Genomic DNA, 21,169 nt, shown 5'->3' with positions numbered 1-21,169 from the left:
GGATTAACAGATCTTATCAGGTTATATAATCCTGCAAGATAATACAAGCAATTTCTCCAGTGCAATGGGAGATTCCACAGAATCTCCAGTAACCTTGGAGTCCAGGGAGCAGTAGCATCTGACCCCATCTCATGACCTTTACTGCTCCAGTTCACATGAGAAAGACTAATTTAAATCAAAAGGCATCCAGGCACAGGTCAAACAACTATAAATGGTACTGTGTGCTTTGTAACCTTCAAGATTTAATTAGTAATTCCACTTTAGCAAGGACACCCCACACTGTGACACCACCTGTGTCATTAGGTGTCATTGTTACAAGCACCCTTCCTGTCCCAGATTTTTCCTCTCTTAAAAGATTGTTATAATGTAGTATCCACAGGTTCCTATGGACACAGAAATTTAGTCCTGTCCCTCATACTCACCTTGTCGTATCCAGGAGACAAAGGGGGTGGGATCAGCAGCTGCCATACACTCCATCACCACGCTCTCCCCGGCCACCACCGTGGTGTTCTCCGGAGCAGCAACGATGGTGACATCTCCTCCTGCTGGCTGGGAGCCTAATGTCAAAAATTAAAAAAAAGTCTGTTCTTCCAAGATGCAAAGTTGCCAGAAAAAAAGAGCATGTAGAGCCCTGGCTCCCTAGCTGTGCTTCCCTGGGCAGTCTCAAGTGTGGAAATGGCTCAGGCTCAGTTGGGGGAGAAAAACAGGTCTTGCTTTTATATGACTACAGAGTTTTACTAAAGAAACAAACAATCTGCCCAGCAAAATTTACTCTAATCATGTGGATCCTAATAATAAGATTTTCACATGGAAAACAAGTAGAATTTCAACCCAACACCTTCCTGAACTGTTGCTACATGAATGTTTGTTCATTGGATGAAACAAGACACTGCTGTCCTCAGACAGAACAACACCAACACTCACCTTCCACCAAGACATTGGAGCAGCTCAGAAAGAATCCAGTCACTTGGCTAAAGAAATTCTAATAGCCAGATGCTGGACTGTAAACTGCAACACAGAAAGGTCATGGCTGCGTTCTGGCCTTCACCTGATGGTGATCAGTCATCCCACATCTGGAGGAGACAGTGCTGTGCAGCTTGTACGTGCACAGACCTAGAGCCAACACTTAAATCAAGCAAGGTTTACAGGAAGGTCTCCAGGCTGCATTGCACAATGCCTTGAGAATGGGATGGGGATATTCTGCTTGAAATGAGCCTTCTGCCTGTGTCTGCCCACTGCTGAGCAGAGGTTAAGGGAAGGTTAAGGAAATGCCTTTGCAGTGGCCAAATTTATATTGTCAGATGAAAACAACCGGAGCACTCTTGAGCAGACCAGACTGTTCATGACCCTCACCAGTTCCTCCAGCTCTCTCAAATATCACTAACTCTGGGGGACACTTTAGTTGTTATCCTCATGAAGGGAGAAATAACTCCTATGTAGAAGAGTTATGTAGTACCAGTAATACTTGGCCTGCAATGAAAGTTATTCGCAGCAGGTCTCAAACAAATAAAAGCAGGACCTTTCTGAACTCAGTGTATCAAGATGCTGAAGTTCAAAACCCAAAAGATTCAGACAAGCTTATAAAGGACACGTTATCAGGACTGTTAAATATGGTCTCATTAGAGACCCCAGCCCAAAATGTTCCTGACTGGGATACTCTGACTAGGACCCTGATTGTCAGATGCTGAGGGAGATGTCCAAGGAAAGCACTATGTCCTCCCTGCCCAGTTTCATTATGTGCTGTCCTCTAGCACCTGCTCTGGTCACTTCTGGAGATCCTCACTGGCCATTCATGTGGCATCCAAACAACTCACTCATATCTGAATTCCTTGGGGATATGGGCCAGAGGAGCTTCAGCCTCACAGGCTGAGCTGCCTGCTTGGCCGGAGGCCACACCGGGCTGCACTGAATGTGCTGTGCTCAGCCCAGCCCCAGGCTTGGTGCCAGTCAGTCTAAGCAGGGCAGCCTTGCCAAAGCCTTGGTTCCACGCTGAAACGTCCTCGCAGTCCATACGTGCGTGAACAGGATTTCCATCTCTGTGTTACGTGAGCACAGGCAAAAGGAGCCAGCAGAATCCCTGAGGCACCCAGGGAAAGCAGGAGCGAGCAGGAGCCAGTGCTTGTCCAGCAGATGGAAGCAGAGACCAAGGAGCACCCACAGTGCCTGACCTGGGGCAGTGGCCGGACCAGGCTGACCTGCAACCCCAGCCCTGGGCAAACACCAGCAAGAGGAGCTGCCCTGGGGCAGGGAAGAGGCAGGCCAGCTGTCCTTCCAGTGGAATGAGTACCCGACACAGAGGGGTTGGTGTAGACAGGCAAACCCAGTCTCCTCCTGGGCTGGCCAGGGCTTTGCTCCTTCACATCCGCTGCTGCTCCCATTGTCCACATCCAGGGACACCTTTCAGCCTCACAGCCAGCACACCTGGCTGCAGCAGGACAACTTGGGGAACGGCACAGGGACAGGAAGAAAACTCAGCAGATATGGATTCTGAGAACTCACTGACAATCAGATCAAAATCCTGTTCACTCTTAACTACTGAGACAGAAAATGGGCTTAATCCAAAAACCGGCATGAGAGCTTCCACCCCAGGCACATAAGCTCAAGGATCAGAGAAACTCAAGGCTCTCTGCAACAGCAGCTTTCTTTTAACTCCAGATTTAGCTCAACAAAGCACTAAAATCCACAAGTAATCATTAGTCCTGCACAAGAACTGAGCACAGAGACTCCAGTGAGGCCCAGCTTGATGGGTGAGGCTGCTCAGCACATTGTTAATGCGAGGTCTCTACCCCATACGGCACAGAGGGATGAGGCAACGTTGGAGAAAGAACAAGGAGAAGGAGCTTTCCAGCCAGGATTTGGAAGAAAACACATGAAAAAGCATCAGCAACAAAGGCAAAGGGTTTTACAGCAGCCATTTCTGGAAAGACACTAGAGAACTCAACGAGTTGTGATGAGTGAACTGGGGAAAGTGGTGCAAAGGAGCCAGGTGAGGAGCTGCTCTGTGCTGAGCAGGGCTGGATATGGTCACACATCTCCACACAGCCCAGGCTCAGGCCCAGCTCACCCTGCACAGAGCTCAGTGAGCCCAGTCTGCCCAGCCTGGACACCAATCACTGCCTGCAGGGCCATGGCAGCTTCTGATGAAGATGAGCAGGGCAGCAGCCGACACCACACGTCCTGGGAGCAGGAATATCCATGGTAGAACTTCCAGCCTACCCTGGGAGGGAGATTCTTTACCCAGCACCATGGGCTGCCACATACCTGCTGGGCAGGACGTGGCTGAGACACGTCTGTGTGCAAGAAGCTGTCTTTTTCTGCACTGCTGGGGAAAAAAAATAAATCTAGAGTAAAAAAATAACACCAGCCAGATGGTAATATATTCCCTGCCAGATTTCCAAGCAGCTTTGTCTACCAAGCTTAGAGCAGAGAAAGAGAGAAAGCTGCTCAAACCTGACTTAAACACTCATCTGTTCCATCAGGTGCATGGGCCCAGGTGCTGAGTGGCAAAGGCACTTTACAGGTTACAGAAGCTTCACCTGAAGGTTCTTGTCCTGTATCACTTGGTCCCTGACAACTGCCTGGTAGTGCTGTCAGTCACTAGGACAGGGGTTTTACCTTAGTTTCAGCCTTGAAAAACTATTGGGAAAACATTACTCCAGGCCCTGCATCTGATTATTACTGAAAATTATATTACAAACATAAACAATTCTGCTTGTTTTCCCAGTGCATTCCTGGGTGTGTGCATGGATGAATGCCCCTTACACTTCTTGCACACACAGACACATTTCTCTCCAGCTTTGTATTACATTGTGGGTCACTCAGAGCAAGTCCACAAGTCAAGTTTCTCTTCAAACTGAGCCCCTTTGGAGCACATTTTTCCCTTGCCACCTCTCTAGGCTAGTTGGACACAATGGATTGCAAGCTCACCCCTGCAAACTGTGTTTCATTGAGGAGTTCCCAAGAACAGTACTCAGCTAACCAGGGAAACTTCCACACAGGGGATTCCAACACACATCAAAGAGTAAAACCAACGTGAGGCTTTTTGTCTCCACTGCCATTAAGACAATTTCAGGTCAAGAGGGAATATTGTCAGAACCAAAGGGAAAAAAGAGCTGCGGTTTCCAAGACATCTTTCACTGCCTGAATAAAACAGGTCACTGAATGCACCTGCACTGTGCTGGCCACTCTGGGGCATTAAAAGCTTTCACAGAGCTGCTATTTAAAACTTGGGCTTTGAGATTTCTCCCCCTCTGCCAGCTTTGTTTTGTCTCTCCAAGCAGCAGAGCTGCTCCAGGCAAAAGCTTTGCACAGCCCAAGACACAACCCATGGATTCACATCAAAACCATCCATCACTGAGGCCTTTGTGGACTTTCTCCCCTTCTGAATCAGATGGATCAATTTTACCCTCTCTTACTGGAAAAAACACCTATGGAGTGCCAGGAACAGCTCTGGGATCACTGGAAGTAGTGCACAGGACTGGGGGAAATTCTCAGGGCTCTGAAAGAATTTGAGAAGGCAGCTCTCTTCCTGCACAGTTCATTAATCCCTGCACAGGGAGACAACAAAGGTGCTACCACAGACCAAGAGCCCAGACTTACTGATCAGCCGCAGAAATATTTCAAAATATTGCCTGCACTTTACTGTTTCCAAATGACTCACTACAGAGGACTTCTCAGTTTATGTGTTTTTCTACTTTCCTATCATGAGACAGGGGAGTCAGGCCAAACCTGTGTGCTCCACTTTGTTGCACCACTGCTCTCACAGGCATCCCTCAATGCCTGGAGCTAGGTTCAGGGCAGGCACAGAGGAAACACAACAAAGCATTTATGATGATGTGTGTTAAAAATCCAAAAGGAGGTGGGGAGGGGAGCACAGGGAACCTGTGAGTGAGTGGCCAGACATACCTCAGCATACTCCCGAGGCTGCCCAATCTCTGCAAATCCAATTGTGTCATTTCACAGCAAAGGTGAACTCTGAGAAGGGATGTCAAGGGAGGCACCAAGGGGAGCTCTGCTTGGGACAAAGCTCAAAATGTTTATTTGAGCTTATGGCTTGAGTTACAACATCCATCGGTGATTTCCAGTTCCAAGAGTTCATAACTTGGCTCTGTTTCTAATGCATCCATAATTCAAGAGTGATCCTCTCCCGCCTCCCTGCTCTTGTTAGTGCAGAGTATCACCATAGAATTCAGGCAGTGCAACAGGAGGAAAATGCTTTTTGTTCAGCCAATTTGTGATGGTTGTTTGCAGTGACAAGAGGATGACTTCTTGGATGGGAACTAACACCTCTCTCCTGATTCCATGAACACCCTACCTTGGCAAAAGTGCTGGAAGGTTAAACACGACTTGCATGGCAACACATTCAGCTCTCAGCTGTCAGCAGGTCAAGATTTGGAGATCTCTGACAATCAAGCAACAGTCTTCTGTTCTGCGAACTTTCTCACCCTCTCTGGAGGAGGAGCATGAAACCTTATTCATCTCTGAGAGCCTCCTCCGGGAATAGATCCTAGCACTGAGCAGCTGTTCATTAGAGAAAGTCAATGCTGTCACTGCTGTTATTCTGCAGACAATAAAGGAGCAAATTACCCATTGCAAAGCACACACCTTCAAAAATGTGGGCGCTGTGTTTGCAGAGCGTGTCCTACTCCCACTCCCCAGCTCTCTCCCTTTTCTTGGATAACTCACAGACCTCCTGGACTGTTAGGGAAGAAGCTGACAGCAACTGTGGAGGAGAAAAACATCCTCCAGACCTGCCTTTCTCCTCCCTTTACACTGCCCTGGAAATTTATCTGTAATTTATTTCTACCTCAGGACAGGATAACAAGCATGTAAAATCTCCAGGCAAGACTCTTGCCTGGTTGTATCCAAACACTATGGAATATTTGCTCTGGGGGCAATATAAACAATATCAGATCTCATACTTGAGCATGTTCAGCAATTTCTTCTTTTCTAACTGTTCTCACCTGAAAATGGCAAGCCATAGATTTGTAAACAGGAAAGTAAAAAAGACTGGCACAAGGGACTTTTCATAAGTGACTAGAGGAGGTGAGTGGTGCCCTTTTAACACCCTAAATCAGGCATTCCCAAGTGTCCTAAGTCAAAAACTGCCTCTTCTTATCCCCAAATGCAAGCACATATCCTATCTGAAACTTACCATTTACTTCTGGGGGTTTTTTCTCCCACCTTTGCTATATCAATGCCTGCAGCAGTTTGGATCCAAGATCTGTTTTCCAGTCATTGAAGGATGGGATCACTTTTGGTTACAAGATTATGAACTCAATTCCCCAACTTTAGTGCTCTCAGAATTCCTCCTCTGCAGGTTTTGGTTTTAAGCCTTGCAGGATCTTTTAGGTGTGTGCCTAAAACCACAGAAACCAGAGCACGGACAGTGCTGGGACTGCAGAGGTTCTCCCAGTACAATGTGTCAGCACCAGTGCCCACAGAAACATTCTTTCCCTTTCCTTTCCCTTCCTTGGCACCTGTGGAGTATCTAGGTCAGGAAGGGAAGCTGAAAAGGAACTCAGCTTCCATTGCTCAGTGTATTGGAGTAACAGGTTATTTCTGCCCAATAATACAGATGTGCTCAATAAATCAGTTTTGTATTGTCTTTTTACCTCATTCATGTCTTCCAAACGTTTTGTAAGCAATTATGCATTTGTCAATGCAAACAGTGAACTGAAAAGCTGAACGGGGAAGAATTTATCTCCATGTTTTGGAATGGGGAGTCTCTCTTCCTTCTTACTAAGATGGAGCTGCAGCAGAGCAGTGACACATCCTGTCATCTTTAAAGCAGCACACAAAGAAACGTGTAAGTGATTAAAACACAGAAGTTCAATCGCTTTTTAGTGCTATTAAAAGACCTCCACACACAGCACTTGTATCTCAAACTATGATCCCAAAATCCCCAACAAAGAAGTCGCAAACAGATGCTAAAATATATGGTCCAACCTACACTTCACAAAACTGCTCCTCTACTGTTTGCACATACATGAAAAAAAGAGAATTAAACAGATTAAGTACATGTCTTAGATTAAAAAAAGATGCAGAGAGATTAATTAGTTTGGATGAGGAGTGTCACTCCTCAGACCATCACCTGCCACAGCTTTTGGGTCTCTCCACAGAGTGTGGCAGGAAAAGCTGCTCTAGGAACAGCTTCTCATTTGGCTTGAAAAATAGCCTGTCCAACATTTTCCCCAGTTCCACGTCTGTGTCTGGAAGCCCTGGGAGCACATGGATCCCACTCCAGACAGGCAAAGGGGCCATCAGGCAGTCCTCTTTCATTCCTCTCAACTTTCTTATACAGCTGACAGATTTCAGCTCAGAAATTAAATCCTTTAATGTACTAGCTCAGCCACAAGCTGACACCCTGAACTCTCTGTAACCAGAAGCCCAGAAAGAGTGGCAGATTTCCAGGAACTGCCTTGGGTTTTTAGGGGGGCTTTTCCCCCACTCCCCAAACCCTTGATCCTTCAGGCCACGGAGTTTTGTACGTCCAGGGTACATTCAGCTCCGCTGCAAAGCAGTCGGAGTGTGCTTTGCCCACCACTCCAGCTCCTGTAAAGCTGTCAACATTGGCTCTCTGTTTGCGTACACGCATTTGGAACTGCTCCTCATCACGCCAAGAGGGCCGGGAGCCAGCCAGACTGCACGACGCATTCCTGCTCGCTTCCCCAGAGCGCTTGGAAGCGCCTCCATTTGCACCGCTCCGAGCCGGAGCCAGGCAAAATAAACAGGAGGGGCTGTGCCGGCAGCTGCGGCCAGGCGGCCCCACTGCACACAGCCCTGAGAACTGCGGCTCTTCTGCCACAGGCCAAAGGGTTGCACACCTCAGGCCTTCAGGCATCTCAGTCCTCACAAGCCTGAGGATACAGCACAGAGAGTTTCTGAGGAAGCAGCAGCCTGTGGAGCTGGAATGTGGCAGAGGCAATAGGAAACCCTAGCTCAGGGCACGGTGGATGCTGAGACCTAACAGGAGGACTGTGCTGGAGCAGCACTGATAGTGTCATCATTTTAGATAGTAACTACTGATTAATAACCGTGTCTTGGCACATTTTCACAGACTTTTGTGCAAACAAATTCCCTATAAGAAGGTCACTCAGTGTACAGAGGGAGTTGAGCCTCTAGATCAGGTGAGAGGCCAAGGAGAAGTGAAAAAAGGAGCAGAGGTACCTCAGTGTCTCTGTGTGGAGAACAGCAGAGCAGCTTCCCTGTCCTAACCCTAAGAACCACACAGCTTATGTTGCTGAAGCTGAGCCCTTAAAGCACTGCAAGCTCCAGCCATTTTCATGCAGCTGCCAAAACTAGGGACTAGAAAAACAAGGGCTGCAAGAGGCTGTTTGGTAAAGTCACCACTGCAACAGGAGCCTTCACAGTACACCAGGACATCCCATGGCTGACACCCAGTCCAGATGATGTCCCAGCTTCCCCAGGCTCTGGTCCAGTGGTTCAGGACAGTCTCCCGTGGTTTCTGTCACTAACTCACTCTGCTGCTCTGGGCACATCTCTCAGCGTCTCTGGGACCCCATCTGCTCACGGTTCATAACACAGCTATTCACAGAAGTGAAGGTGCAAAAGTAATACCAGAGAGCATCAGAAGACCCTTAACAAAATCCACAGTATCCATGATTTAAATATGAACACCCCCAAACCAGTAAACATGAAATGGCCCTGGGGATATGAGCTTGTCAACCTCTGGGATTCAGTGGGAACATCCTCATGCCTTTTTAACCATCATTACACCAGCTCTGTTTGTCATTATCCTAGGGCAGCACACCACCTTGTAGGATGATACATGAGGAACCTCAAAGGAAAAAAAAAAAAGCTGTAGGGCTTTTTTTTTTTTACCTCCTGCAGAGAAATGACACAGAGATGTGGTCAACACAAGACCATTCTGGCTCACCAGTCACCCTGAAACTCCTCCTTACCTTGCCTTAGTGACTGGAGCCATTTCACTCCAGTCACTTCCTCCTTGTGCTGTGAGGCTGATGTTTCCCAGGGGCTGACACCTATTTCATCAGATCCATTTGCAATTCAGATTTATTTGTAACATCAGATCCATTTGCAATTCAGGCACATCCAGCAGCAGCAGAGAGGGACGAGACTGGAGGCCCTGGACCGTGCAGGAGGGCACAACCTGCTTCCTCTGTGACCACAGCTCCTGCTCTGCCCCATAGCCTCTGCCAGAGCAGCCATGCACAGTCCCCAGAGCTTTGCAAAGAGGAACATTTTGGGAAGGGATCTTGCAGTGTGGTCTCCCTGATGCCAGGTACACACAATGCTTCCCACAAGCGCCACTGCGAACACACAACACGCTGGGAGCCCACAGTAACACAGTCTGGCAGCAAACTGAGACTGCCAACTTGGAAGGGAGAAGGAAAAGCAGATGGATGCATCTGCATTCACTCAGGACAATGCAAATCTGTTTTTCTAGGGAAAGTCCAGAAGAAAAGCTGGCTTTCCATGGGGAAAGATCATCACTGATATCTACAGATTGTGTCAAAGTCCTTTTGCTGGGTGCCACAGAGAACCCTGATCTAAGGCTGTGCATTAAGACAGTGTTTGATAACACCACCTCCCCCTCCTTATCCCATCCCTCTTCTCTCTTCATACTCCTCATTCTTGTCCTCAACCCACTTGGCATTGCCCCTGGCTGCCCCAGAAACAGAGTTGGGCAAGAGCATTTCTGATTCTGAAGGCAAACTCCCAGCTGTGTCCTGAGCCATCCCTGGCATCCAAGATAGCCAAATGAGGGCTCAGAGCAGCCCAGCGCTGCTCCTGACTCAGCCTCCCCTGTGACCCAGGCCCACTCCTCCCATTCCTGTTCCTCAGCACCCCTGTAGGTCCTGGTGGGTCTTGGACACAGGGACATGTCTGCCCCGTGTCAAAAGCAATGGGATTAGACACCACCATGAGCTCTGCTATGCCTCAAGACACTTCCAACATCTCACTCCAGCTGCTGGATGCTGCCAGTGCCGGAGGGCACCGCCAACCCTCGACCTCAGAGAGCTGCTGAGGCACAGCTCTAACACCAATAATTAATAATTAACTAGTGTCATCAGGAGCCCAACCACATCAACCTTCCTGTCCCACAGCCCACTGCAAGCTGCTGACCTAATTATGGTCTCTATTCCTAGCTCCTTTCCAGCCCCCCCATGCAGGCACAGGCTGTCCCACAGCCTCCAGGACAGGCTAGGTGTGATCCCTGTAGTGCAGATGTGCTGATGCACCATCACCAAGGGACTCTGAGAGAACTGAATGGAGCCTGCTGCTTAAACCCTGCTTCAGTCCAAGCCTTACCAAACACCAGCTATTATTTCACAAAGCCTCAAAAGTGCAGCAGACCTGGTTTAGTAAGAGATAGACATGGAGAACACCAGAGGAGCACAAACTATGCCTGAATCCAGACATCCCTTGTCTTCAGGAGCTGGAGGCAGAGTAATACACAAGCCTGGCCACATCTGACAGCTCTTAACGTCACGCACAGCTACCACTGCACGTGGATGAGACCAGCTTCCCCCTGGGACCTGCAAACAGCTCACCTATTCCCAGCCTACATCCCTTGTTCTGCTCTATTATCCTTGACACCTCTGTTGCCACTCACTTTGGTGCCATCCCCGGGCTTAGCTGTTGTGCTTAATGGGAGGTGAGGGCTCTGCATTTTGTATCAAACCCTCTGTCACTGCAGGCTGCTGGAGCTGTCAGGAGCGTGGCATATCATAGCCCCACGGAACTTCACAGACAGCTGAGCTGGAACTCCCCTTGGGCTCCCAGAGCAGGCTGCTGACACTGGAGCTACGAGCAGCTTTCCCTCGGCCGTGTGAGGAGTGTGATGCATCTTGGCCCTGTAGGAACCCCAGCCAAGCAGAGCTGTGTGGTTGGATGGGTGCCTGACACATGTCTGCACCAGCCTTTCACAAGTTTCACCCAATATCTGTGGGCTCAATCCTGTTCCACATGTGGTTGAAACCAGCAGTGACAGGCTCAGTAAAGTGAGATAAAGTTTACAGCTTGTTAGGCAGAAGGTTACTTCTAGCTTTAAAGATCTATTTATTAAGCACGAAATGCTGTGTACCTCCTCCTTGATCTTGCCATCCTCTGAATTCACACTTGCCATGGCTTGCTTAGCACCTTCTGCCACAGGCAGGAGCAACAGCATTTTACAGAATCCATCAGATGCATTATACAAACAGTTTCAGATACCTGCTTCCCAGGAAACAAGAGCTGCAAAACACTTGTAAACAGAGTCCTCATGGCTGAGCTTCTGGGATGTCAAGTGGAGAGCAGTTCCCTTCTTAACTGCTAGTGAAGTGAGAGACCACAAGGCAAAGAAAAATGAGATGCTAAAAGGAGGGAGGGAAAAGTGACAGTTCTGTGTCCAGCATAGGAGGCACACGGAACAGGAACATGGCAATTGCAGGCTGGAACTGGAATGTCACCTTCTCTAGAGATGGTGGAGCATAAATTGCTGGTTTATGCCAACAACTCACAGCAAAAATGCAACTGTGTTATCCCACCCCACACCTTCCCACAACTCATGCCTTCCAGAAGAAGTGTGCCATGCCCACACACAGCTGTGGAGAGCTCTGCCCCCACAACTACACAGGGCCCTGCTGCCCCTGCAATGGGTTCCTGCTGGAGGAAGACCACCCCAATCCAGGTGGGACCATCCCTCTGCTCTGGTTAATGCTGCCCTTCACTGTCGATGGCAGCACACACAGGCTCAACGCCCAGCTGCACTCAGGGAGGTCAGCCCAGAGCAGCACTGACCCAAATCCAAAGTCCCTGATCCCTGGCTGCCCAGTACCTGTGTTGGAAGCCGTGAGGGGAGCAGAGCACGTGGCCAGGGCTCAGGCTGAGTGCCAAGCCAGCATCCAGCACGTCATTCGCACATGCTGGACTGAAAATCCACTTGTGGTAACAGCACGTCTGTTTCTGCAAGGTGGTGGCCAACTGTGAGTGTTGCTCACTTCATCACCACCTTCCCCTCCATCCCTAAAGCTCATCCCAGTCAAGAGCCGTATTTTCCTACAGCCCTTTGGAGCTGGAACCACCCCTGTCCCAGGCTCTGTATTGGTACCTGCAAGGCACTGCAGCGCAAACACCAAAAGAACAAAAAACCTGAAGGTGCTTCAGCTGCCTCCAAGCTCTGTCCCTGTTATCACATTCATACAAATATTTGGCTGAAAAATCCATTTCCTGGGACACTGCTGCAGCAAGCTGCTACAACTGTCAGCGTAAATGATGTTCTGCCAAAGGCAATCTCGCAGTGTCATCTCTAATAACACGGCACTAAATCCCAGCTCGCGGGGGATGTGCTCAGCTGCTGGGAGACTCCTCCGTGGCTCCCTCAGCCCAGACCTCCACCCATTGCCCTGCTCTGTTCTCCAATTCCTGCATTACTGCAGCACAGGGAGATTCTGGTTCTTGCCAGCCTGGTTTGAGGCAAAGCTTTTCCCCACACGTGTCACAGCAGTCACGGCCACCCCATCTGCACAGACCAGGAACAGGGTCTAGAGGACACGAGGAGGGGAAATCCCACATCCACACCTCTCTCTGTACCTGCCCTAGGTGCCCTCCTGCACTAAATACTCATAATCACTCTCCAGACTGACCCATCCCTTCCAAAAGAGCAACTCCAAGGCTATTTATTACATTATCCCTATTTACAGAAATTTAAACATTGTGGAACTGATTCTCCTCTGCAGCCCAACAACAGAGAGGGAGAGAGAAGCCAGGAGTCCTGGCTCTCAAGCACCACGCTTTGACAATCCTTCTGCAATAACCAATAGATATGAAAAGACACAAACACTGAGATCCACACAAAGCAGCTCTGGGGTCAGGATCTCAAATTTGTTTCTCCCACTCCAGTGAGAGAAAACTATTCTATTCTAAAATTGCCAAGTTTTTCAACTTTCTTTAGGGGGACACCACACTGCTTATAGATACTCAAAGGGATTAAAAAATAAGGAGAAATGACAATTTTTTCAAGATTCCCAATGCTTTGCAACTAAAATGAATAGGATAAATTGCAGGAAAGTGAAATTTGGGTTAGCTGTGGGGAGTAGAGCCTGCTACTCTTCTTTGAGAGCTGCATTATGAAGCATGGCAACACTTCTGTGTGCATGTCACGAACCTGGGAACACGACCAGGACACACAAGGAATTAGTTCTTTATCTCCAAGTTCAGAGTAGAGCTCCAGAGCCTGCTTCCAGAAAAAGGAGCTACAAGAAACAAGACACAGCAGACCCCAAGGAAAGGCAGCATGCACAGCTGGAGCCTGGGAAAGCATCCCACAGCCAGCTCCTAATGCCCTTTTTGGCAGAGAGAGCCACAGTGTTCATTCATCACCTGTCCAGGTGAGGGTGAAAGGACAGAGCTGCCAGATGTGTTTGGCACTCCATCCGCTGGGGAGCAGTGGAGATCCAAGGGGAAAATCCAAGCTGTCCCTATTCCAGCAGCAGGCTCCGTTTCAGGGCTGCGTGACTGTATCCCGCTGTCCCGTCTGCTCTCCTCCCTTCCAGCTCCAAACGCCGCTTCCCCAGGGAAGGTCTGGAAATTTGCACCATGAAGTCTGCACAGCCAAAACATCTGCAGCCCCGGCGCTGCCTGCCCTGCCTGGGCACGGCCAGCATGTGCTCAGCCACGGACACACAGCACAGCCTGAACTCCCCCAGGATGGGGAAGTCACACTGCCCAGGGAAACGACACTTTTGGGGTTTTTAGGATGTAAATGATAGAAAGGGGTCAATGTTAATTGCTGTTTTTACTGGGAAAAGGCCTCTAATAAAGGAGATGGAACAATTCCCAGTCATTGTATAAGAAACAGGGAGGGAGGGGGGAGGAACAGGACAACTGGGCAGAAGAGCTATAGGGAAACGGATTCTTTTGCTATGCACAGCCCATTCAAATCCAGCCCTGTCTGGAAGGCAGAGGCATGAACACAAAAAGTTCCCAGGCCTGATCCTTGGAAGCATTTGCATTATCACCAGCAAGCCCCCAAAATCTGCCAGGAGCACAGCCTCCAGTACCATAGCACACCACTGCCAGTGGGCCAGCGGGTAAGGAGACACGAGGTCCCACTGCACAAACCTCTTCCAGGGACCCGGCAGTGCAGAGGAACTGAAAGGCTGGACTGTCACCTTATCTTGGCACAAAGGAGTCCCTGGCCAGGAGAAAGGAGGGAAGAAGCAGTTTAGTTGCTCCTGTCTGCAGACACACAGGAATTTGGTCCCTGAAATTTCCAAATAAGCAATGCTAAATAGCTGTATTTCAGTCTATTGTTCTTTTGTTGTCTGTTTTTCAGTTTACTTTGGGTTTTTTTCCTAGAATTCCTTGTTTTGATTTAGTTGGGTTTTAATTTTCACAATCAGGAAAGGATTTCTGCCTGACCAGTTCACTCCAACTATTATCAGCTGCTTCTGAATAGGGAGGAAAAGACTCCTCAAGCCAGTCCAGGCATCCAAAAATGTGCTCTGATGGTGAAGTGCTGAAACAAAAAAGGATCAATACCATGCCAGTCACTCACGGAGGAGTTTACAGCCTGCACAGGTCACTGCAGTTTCCCATCTGTCTCTGAGATACTTCTCCCCAATTATAAAAAACCCCAGAGATTTAACAGGCATGTTTTTCATCACTATCAGCTCAATCTGGTGAAAAACTCAACCTCACATATTTGTTTTAGCAGCCAGCGGGTGGTGTGGTGCTGCAGAAGAGAGATTTGGGTGAGAACTCCAGGCAGAAATCTGCTCAGGCCGGCTGGTGCTCCAGAAGGAACGCTTCCCATTTAACCTCTTCCATTGCCTCCATTTGCAAAGCAGATTAAACATTGCAGAGCTACAAGATGCAATTATGCAGAATGAGTTATGATGCCAAGGACATCAAATTCACCTTTGCAGCTTGATCGATATTAGTTATCAATAGCACACCAGAGCCAACAGAGGAGCTGTCTCTGGAGTGTGGCACTGCCCATAGGAAGCGCTCCCCTCGGCTCCGTGCTTCATTAAACACACAGAGGATCTGGCAGGGGCTGGCAATTAGATACAGAGCATTCAACTGCTCACGAATTCTCTGCAGATTCCACCCAGATTACCTCCACGACACAATCCATTGATCAGAGGTGTGTTCTCAGGCTCCACAGTTAATTACACTCCCTGCTGATGGATGAACAGCAAAGCCATCGCTGGGAAAATACATTGGGAGCAGAATGCCAAGCAACTCAATCCTAAACAAAGACAAAAGGGGCTGGGAAGGATTTCAGAGCTTTCAAGGTTACAGCTGCCTGCAAGATACACCGGGGGCATGAACAGGAGACAGACGTGGCAGGGGGCACTGTCCCGAGAGAAGGGACAGCTCAGCCAGACTCCCAGCCCTGGTGAGTTTGTCCACTTGCAGGACAGGGACGATGCAAAGCTGGGGAGGCAGCCAGGCATGCCGGGAAGGATGCTGGAGCCCCCCACTGCACTCACGCTGTCAGCTATGTCCTCATGTCCAGACTTGCCCACTGCACTCTTGGCTTACAAAGGAAAATGCACTCAGAGGCTGAGGCCCAGATAGGGAGGAGAAGGACAGCTCACACCCAAAGCCTTACTCCAAAGGCCTGTATCAGCAGAAATCCCAGCTGGGGCAGTTCCCAAAGACCACACAAAGATCTCTGGAGCTCAGCAGAATACCAGCAATATGGACACAGAACACAAGTTGGATGTCACCGTGCTCAGCCTCCTCTGGACTGTGCTGGGTAACCTGGGTAGACACAGCCCTGCCAGCTACTCCAGCCTCCAACTATTTCTCCCACTTCCTTGGGAAGCACCTTTGTCCATGTCAGCCCTTGTTTCTCTTGCTATCCAAGGCCACTGCAGAGAACATCACCAAAGTGTTGCCCTCCCCAAGGAACAAATGGGCTGCCTCCTCCCTTCTAATCACCCCAGAGCACAAAGGAGTCCTTCCAACAGTTTCCTTATCCTATCCCAGCAAAGAGAAACCTTCCATGAAATGCCTTCTCTGCAAGTTTTAACCAAAGCTGGCCACGTGCAGAGCCACACCAGGAGGGGAGACGGTCCCTGGTATTTGAGCCCAGCTCCCCCTGCACACACAATGATTACCTGGCAGAGCTGTGCCCAGCCCCAGGGGCTGCTGGCAGCACCTCACCTTTCACCACGCTGAGGGTGGCATCGTTGCTGTAGCGCCTTCGGGCAGCGTTGGTTGCCACGCAGTGGTAAATCCCAGCATCGCTCTCCTGCACATCCACGATTTGGAGAACACCATTGGGAAGAGTTATAAACCTGGGTAACCAAAAGGAAGAGTGTGAGACAGGCTATGCCTTACCCCAGATATTCATCACCCCAAAGCCTTTTTATCCCTTCCTTTTCTCTGTGTGCAGATCCTGGTAGTGACAGCAGAACGGGATCAGGGAACCTCTGAGCAACCCAACCCATGGTTCTCAAAATGCAGCAGGTACATCCATCACCTCAGAGTCTTCCAAATGCAAAAGCTGCTTTTGGGAGACCAGACTAACAGGACTTCGCTGACACAAACCAACTGAACAGTACAAACCAACTCCACACACTCACACTTCTACATACATATTTGTAGATGTCCCCAAGCTTGAGCACATGCTACAGCCATTTCCAGCACTTGCTTTTTACAAAAGTTTGGTTGCCAGACAAAAAACACACTGCAGAGAAGTCTGAACATCATCTTTTTCTTGCTGGACCTCAAGTACATGAAAAGGGACCAATTGATACACAGCTGCACCTCCATGGGCCAAAACATCCATGACACAGTCACCTGAACCTGCACCATTTCTGGGTTGCAGTGATTCCTTTCCTTCTTTCACAAGTTTGTGGCTTTCACAAGGTGACAAACTCACAGCTGGGCATTCAGTATCCCGATTTGCCCATGGGATGCTACTGGGAAACACGTTCATGGAGTAAAATGGCTACACTGCTCACGACATGAACACAATCCTTGCTGCATTACACTGAACAAAGCAGATGATTAGCAATTAGCATAAAAGTAGGAGCAGGCTGTCAGCATCTCCATTTTCTGCCTGGATTCCTAGATGGCAGCCTCTTTATTCTTGAATGCAAGGCGCAAAGCCTACGTGATCCTTTTTAATTATATATGAGATCCATTTTTAATTGCAAGTCTCTATAAACAGAGCTGCCGAGGTTTGACAGGCAGCTCTGGGTTATCAGTCTTCATTATGAAGAGGACACATTCAAAGGCAATTGCTAAGGGGAGGGATAGCAGCTATTCTGCAGGAACAGCACAAAGACAACTTATAACCACGAATGCCAGTCCTGCCATGCATAAAGATCACAGTTAGTCTAACTGTAGTTTCTCCAGGTGCTCAGATAGCTGGAGCGCCCTGAGTGGGGATCATGGAGCCAGGAAGACCTTAACAGGTCACTCATCCTGCGTTCAAGCCACGGTCACCAACAGCCTGCCTGCTTCTGCAGACATTTGCCTAAATCTGCACTCATGGAAACACCTCCCTTGCCCCAAGTAGTCTGTTCCAGAGACAAATATCCATCTGTGAGGCTTGCACTGATCCTGGACCTCAGCTACTGCAGCTGAGCTCATCGTGTCTTGTCCTCTTCACAGATGATAAAGACAGAGGAGCTACCAGAGCTCGTCCAGTGACCGTTCTGTCCCACTGGAACAATCCCACAGCCTGATTCATGGACACAGACTGGCTGAAGCTTCCCACGTACACAAATGCAACAATGCCTTACACCCCTAAAGCCACATGCCTGACACAAAGATATTTTGCTCAGGACCGAGCTCCAAAACACCTCAGGGGACATGATACCCAAAAGCCCTCATCAGGATGCCTCATCAGGACTCAGGAGAAAGATGACAAATATTTGCATCCTCTCAGCTCCATGGAGGGAAAGCCTCCTACTGCGATAATATTTATTTTTGTCATGCATGTGCTATTTGAGTCTGTAATTAATATCAACATATTTCAAACACCAGGCAAGGCATCTCCCAGCCACAAAAAGACGCTTCAGTGATGTATCACAGATTCACTGAGGCTGGCACAGACCTCTGGTCTGTGGCCTTTCTTCCCTCAGAGCAGGGTCCAAGGAGTTCAGGACCCAGTTTCTCTTGAGGCCACAAAACCTGAGACACTGTGTCTCTACAGAGAGCAGGAGCTGGAAACAAGGGGGTTAAATGAGGAGGCTTCATCAAAAGAGCTCCAGACAGTCCCTTCAGCACCACTGGTAGATCTACTCAGTGCAGTCCATCCTGTTGGGAAAACACGGCAGCGGTGAGGATGGCTCTGCTGGGGAAGCAAGGAGGGAAGAAAAGCAGGATTTCTCTATCCACCACTTTTCCCAGCTGCTCACAAGGCCTCCAGCTCTTCAGGGTCCCAGCAGCCCTGAACTAGAAGCCTTCAGGCAGCCTGCAAGGGCATTTGCTCCATCCCCAGGCTCCCTGCAAGGAAATTTGCCTGATGACTCAGAGCACACAGTTGTCAGAGCTCTTCTTCCACACAAAGGGCAAATCTTTTTGTCTGCTCACCTTCACCAAGGATTAAGCAGGAAACAAAAACTAAAGGACTGACAGACAAAGACCCTGGAAGCAACAGAAACGCTGGAACCTTGGCAGTCCCAGGAGTTTTGCTGTTGACAGCTGAAGGTCAGGATCACAGAGAAGCTAGCCTGGACAGGGGCAAAAGGCAAGCCCCCACCTGGATTACACTGAAGGACAGCACGCTCAGAGCAGGGCCAACTACCACAGTCCCAAAGGCAGCAAGAACAGGGCACACCCATGGAGCTCCTCCCTTCCCTGACAGCACTGAGGGGCTCAGGGCTGCTCACCAGGGCAGTGCTCAGGAATGGAAATCAACCCCACTGCCTCATGTCCAAACGCTGCAACCCTACAGCTCAGAGAATATGCCAGCATTAACAGCCCTATTCCCTTCCTTACCTTCTCCCCAGTGAATAGCCAGCACACCCTCCCTTCCCCAGCCCAAAGCACTGGTCCTGAGCACAGTGAGGAACCTGCAGCTCTGTTGCAGGCTCAGTTTGGAAGCCCTTTTGCTCACAGCTCCAGAGTCCTTTGCATGAACATGAGCCACTCCTAACACAGCACAGAACTAAATTCTACACACAGATAAAACCCTCACTTAGCCAAAATGTGGAAAAATATACTGTGATTGCAGAGCATGTAGTCTGCAGGTTATGGATTTGCTGTGCAGACCTCCAAACACCTCCAGTCTCCAGCAAGTGCTCATCTTGGCTCTAGAGAAAATAAACAGCAATTTGGAGTCTGATGTGAAACTCAGCCAGCACCTAAACCTGAGATGAGGCCAAGAGATGTTGCACACACCCCAAAGCAACTGCAATCTAGAGAAATCCTGTGAGCCACCTTTCAGCAGCTGCTGCAGATTTAAGACTGTGTTTATTCAATGTACTTCAGAGCCAGAACTGCAAAATAATCTGTGCCTTACATAGCGAATTTAGATTTTTGCCCAGAAGAGGGACAGGAAAGGTATTCCAAAACCACCAATGAGCACTTCAGTACCCTTTAGGTTGTTTAAGTACTTTTTTAAGCTCAGCTTTCAGTACCTTTGAGTTGGCATCAAGCTAGATATCTGCATCCAGGGGCAAAGGCTGAAAAGGGTGCCCAAAAGTAAGAACAAGAAAGAAAAGCAGAGGGGGAAGAGGACAAAAGAGGGCGGGAAAGGAAGATAAGATAGGGAAAAAGGAAAAGCAAATAAAGGAAAAGCAATGAGAATTTAACGTGATTATTCCATCCCTCTTAAATCACAAACACTGATGTATTAGCACTGCCCCACAGCTGTATCTTCAGCCTCCAGCCTGATTTTGCACACCCTCCCAGCCCCTCTATTCTGGAATATGAAATCATCCCTCTGACACCTGCCCAGCCAAAGGGTTGCATTTTCACAGGCTCATCCGAAGTGTGCACAGGAGGGAGCCCACAGTAATCAGGCCAGCCTGACATCCCATCCTTAGGCACGATGCAGGGAGGATAACAGAGAGCTCTGGTTGGCAGCCAACATTTCCTGGAATTCACTTAATTCCTTCGAAAGCCGGTTATATTAAATCCAACAACAACTAGACAACAACAAAAAAAGCAAATCCTTCTGAAAAAGCATATTAGCTAGAACATGATTTAAAAAGCAAGATCTGCAGACAGAGATTATGGCCTGGCTTTTACAAGGAAAACAATTTTCAGGCTGCCTGTGATGAAAGCAATCTCTGAGCAAGTAATTTCACAATATCCATCGAGCTGTCTCATTAAAAAGCCATTGTATCTATGACACACTTCTCCCTGCAATCCCTTTTTTTCTGGTTTTTTTTTTCTTCCTTTTTTATTAATTTTCTTCTCATTACAAAGCAACAGATTCCAATGAACTTTTAGATGCCACATTCCAGACACAAGGATATAAGTGGGTACTCTTATAGAAACAGTCACTGCTGCAAAAGTATTTCTAAATTTCCTCCCCTCAACACCTGCCTCTTTTTTCCCTCTTCTGCCACTTGGATTAACTTCCCCAGGAGGGAAACAGCTCCTTCTGAAGCACAGAAAAGGAGTTTTTAAGAGTTAAAGAACGATTCAGGCACTGGTCCCCCGCAGAAGTGATGTCTACAGACAGTCAGTTTATCCCCTCCTCTGTAACTGACTTTAATCAAAGCAAAAATATCATGCTGCAGGACTCCCCTCTTTTCTCCAGAAAAAGAGAATTCAGCTTCTTTTACTAGATAGTGTTAAAACATGGAAGTAAGACAAAGGGAAAAGCCTCCCATTAAAACCACAACCAAAATCAAAGAAAATCCACACCATGGAGTTCAGTTGGGTACGCCCAGGTCAACAGTCCTCACCCCAGGCCCCAAACCCCCAATGTCATTTCACACAAGAGGACAAGCAAAAGCAGTCCATGCCTTGCCATGCCCTGTCCCAGGCACATCCAGGCCTTTGCAGGGTGCAGGTTCTGCACTATAATAACTAGCACAACATCAAGGCTTGTTTTTCCTTTGTGGTTTGAATATCTGGGGGAAAGTTCATTTTATTTAGGTGTTTACAGACATTTTTTTTCTCAGCCCCTTGAACATCTCCTCTTACATCACTTCGTTATCAGGTCCAAACCTGGTCTGTCCCCTCTCTCGTCATTCTACCATTTTATAGAATGATTTCCATG

The 21,169-nt window shown here is 48.6% G+C and overlaps 1 protein-coding gene across 1 annotated transcript in view; it reads right to left on the bottom strand.

Annotated features, from left to right (window-relative positions):
- IGDCC4 (immunoglobulin superfamily DCC subclass member 4) overlaps positions 1-21,169 on the bottom strand; it is a 94,494-nt gene that overhangs the window by 29,008 nt on the left and 44,317 nt on the right. Inside the window, 2 exon segments of the mRNA XM_063412579.1 lie at positions 423-557; positions 16,144-16,277. Coding sequence (XP_063268649.1) covers positions 423-557; positions 16,144-16,277 — 269 coding nt within the window.

The sequence above is a fragment of the Prinia subflava genome, chromosome 15 (assembly GCF_021018805.1).
Source record: "Prinia subflava isolate CZ2003 ecotype Zambia chromosome 15, Cam_Psub_1.2, whole genome shotgun sequence".
Classification (NCBI taxonomy): Eukaryota; Metazoa; Chordata; class Aves; order Passeriformes; family Cisticolidae; genus Prinia; species Prinia subflava.
This window is presented reverse-complemented; position numbering and strand designations above follow the sequence as displayed.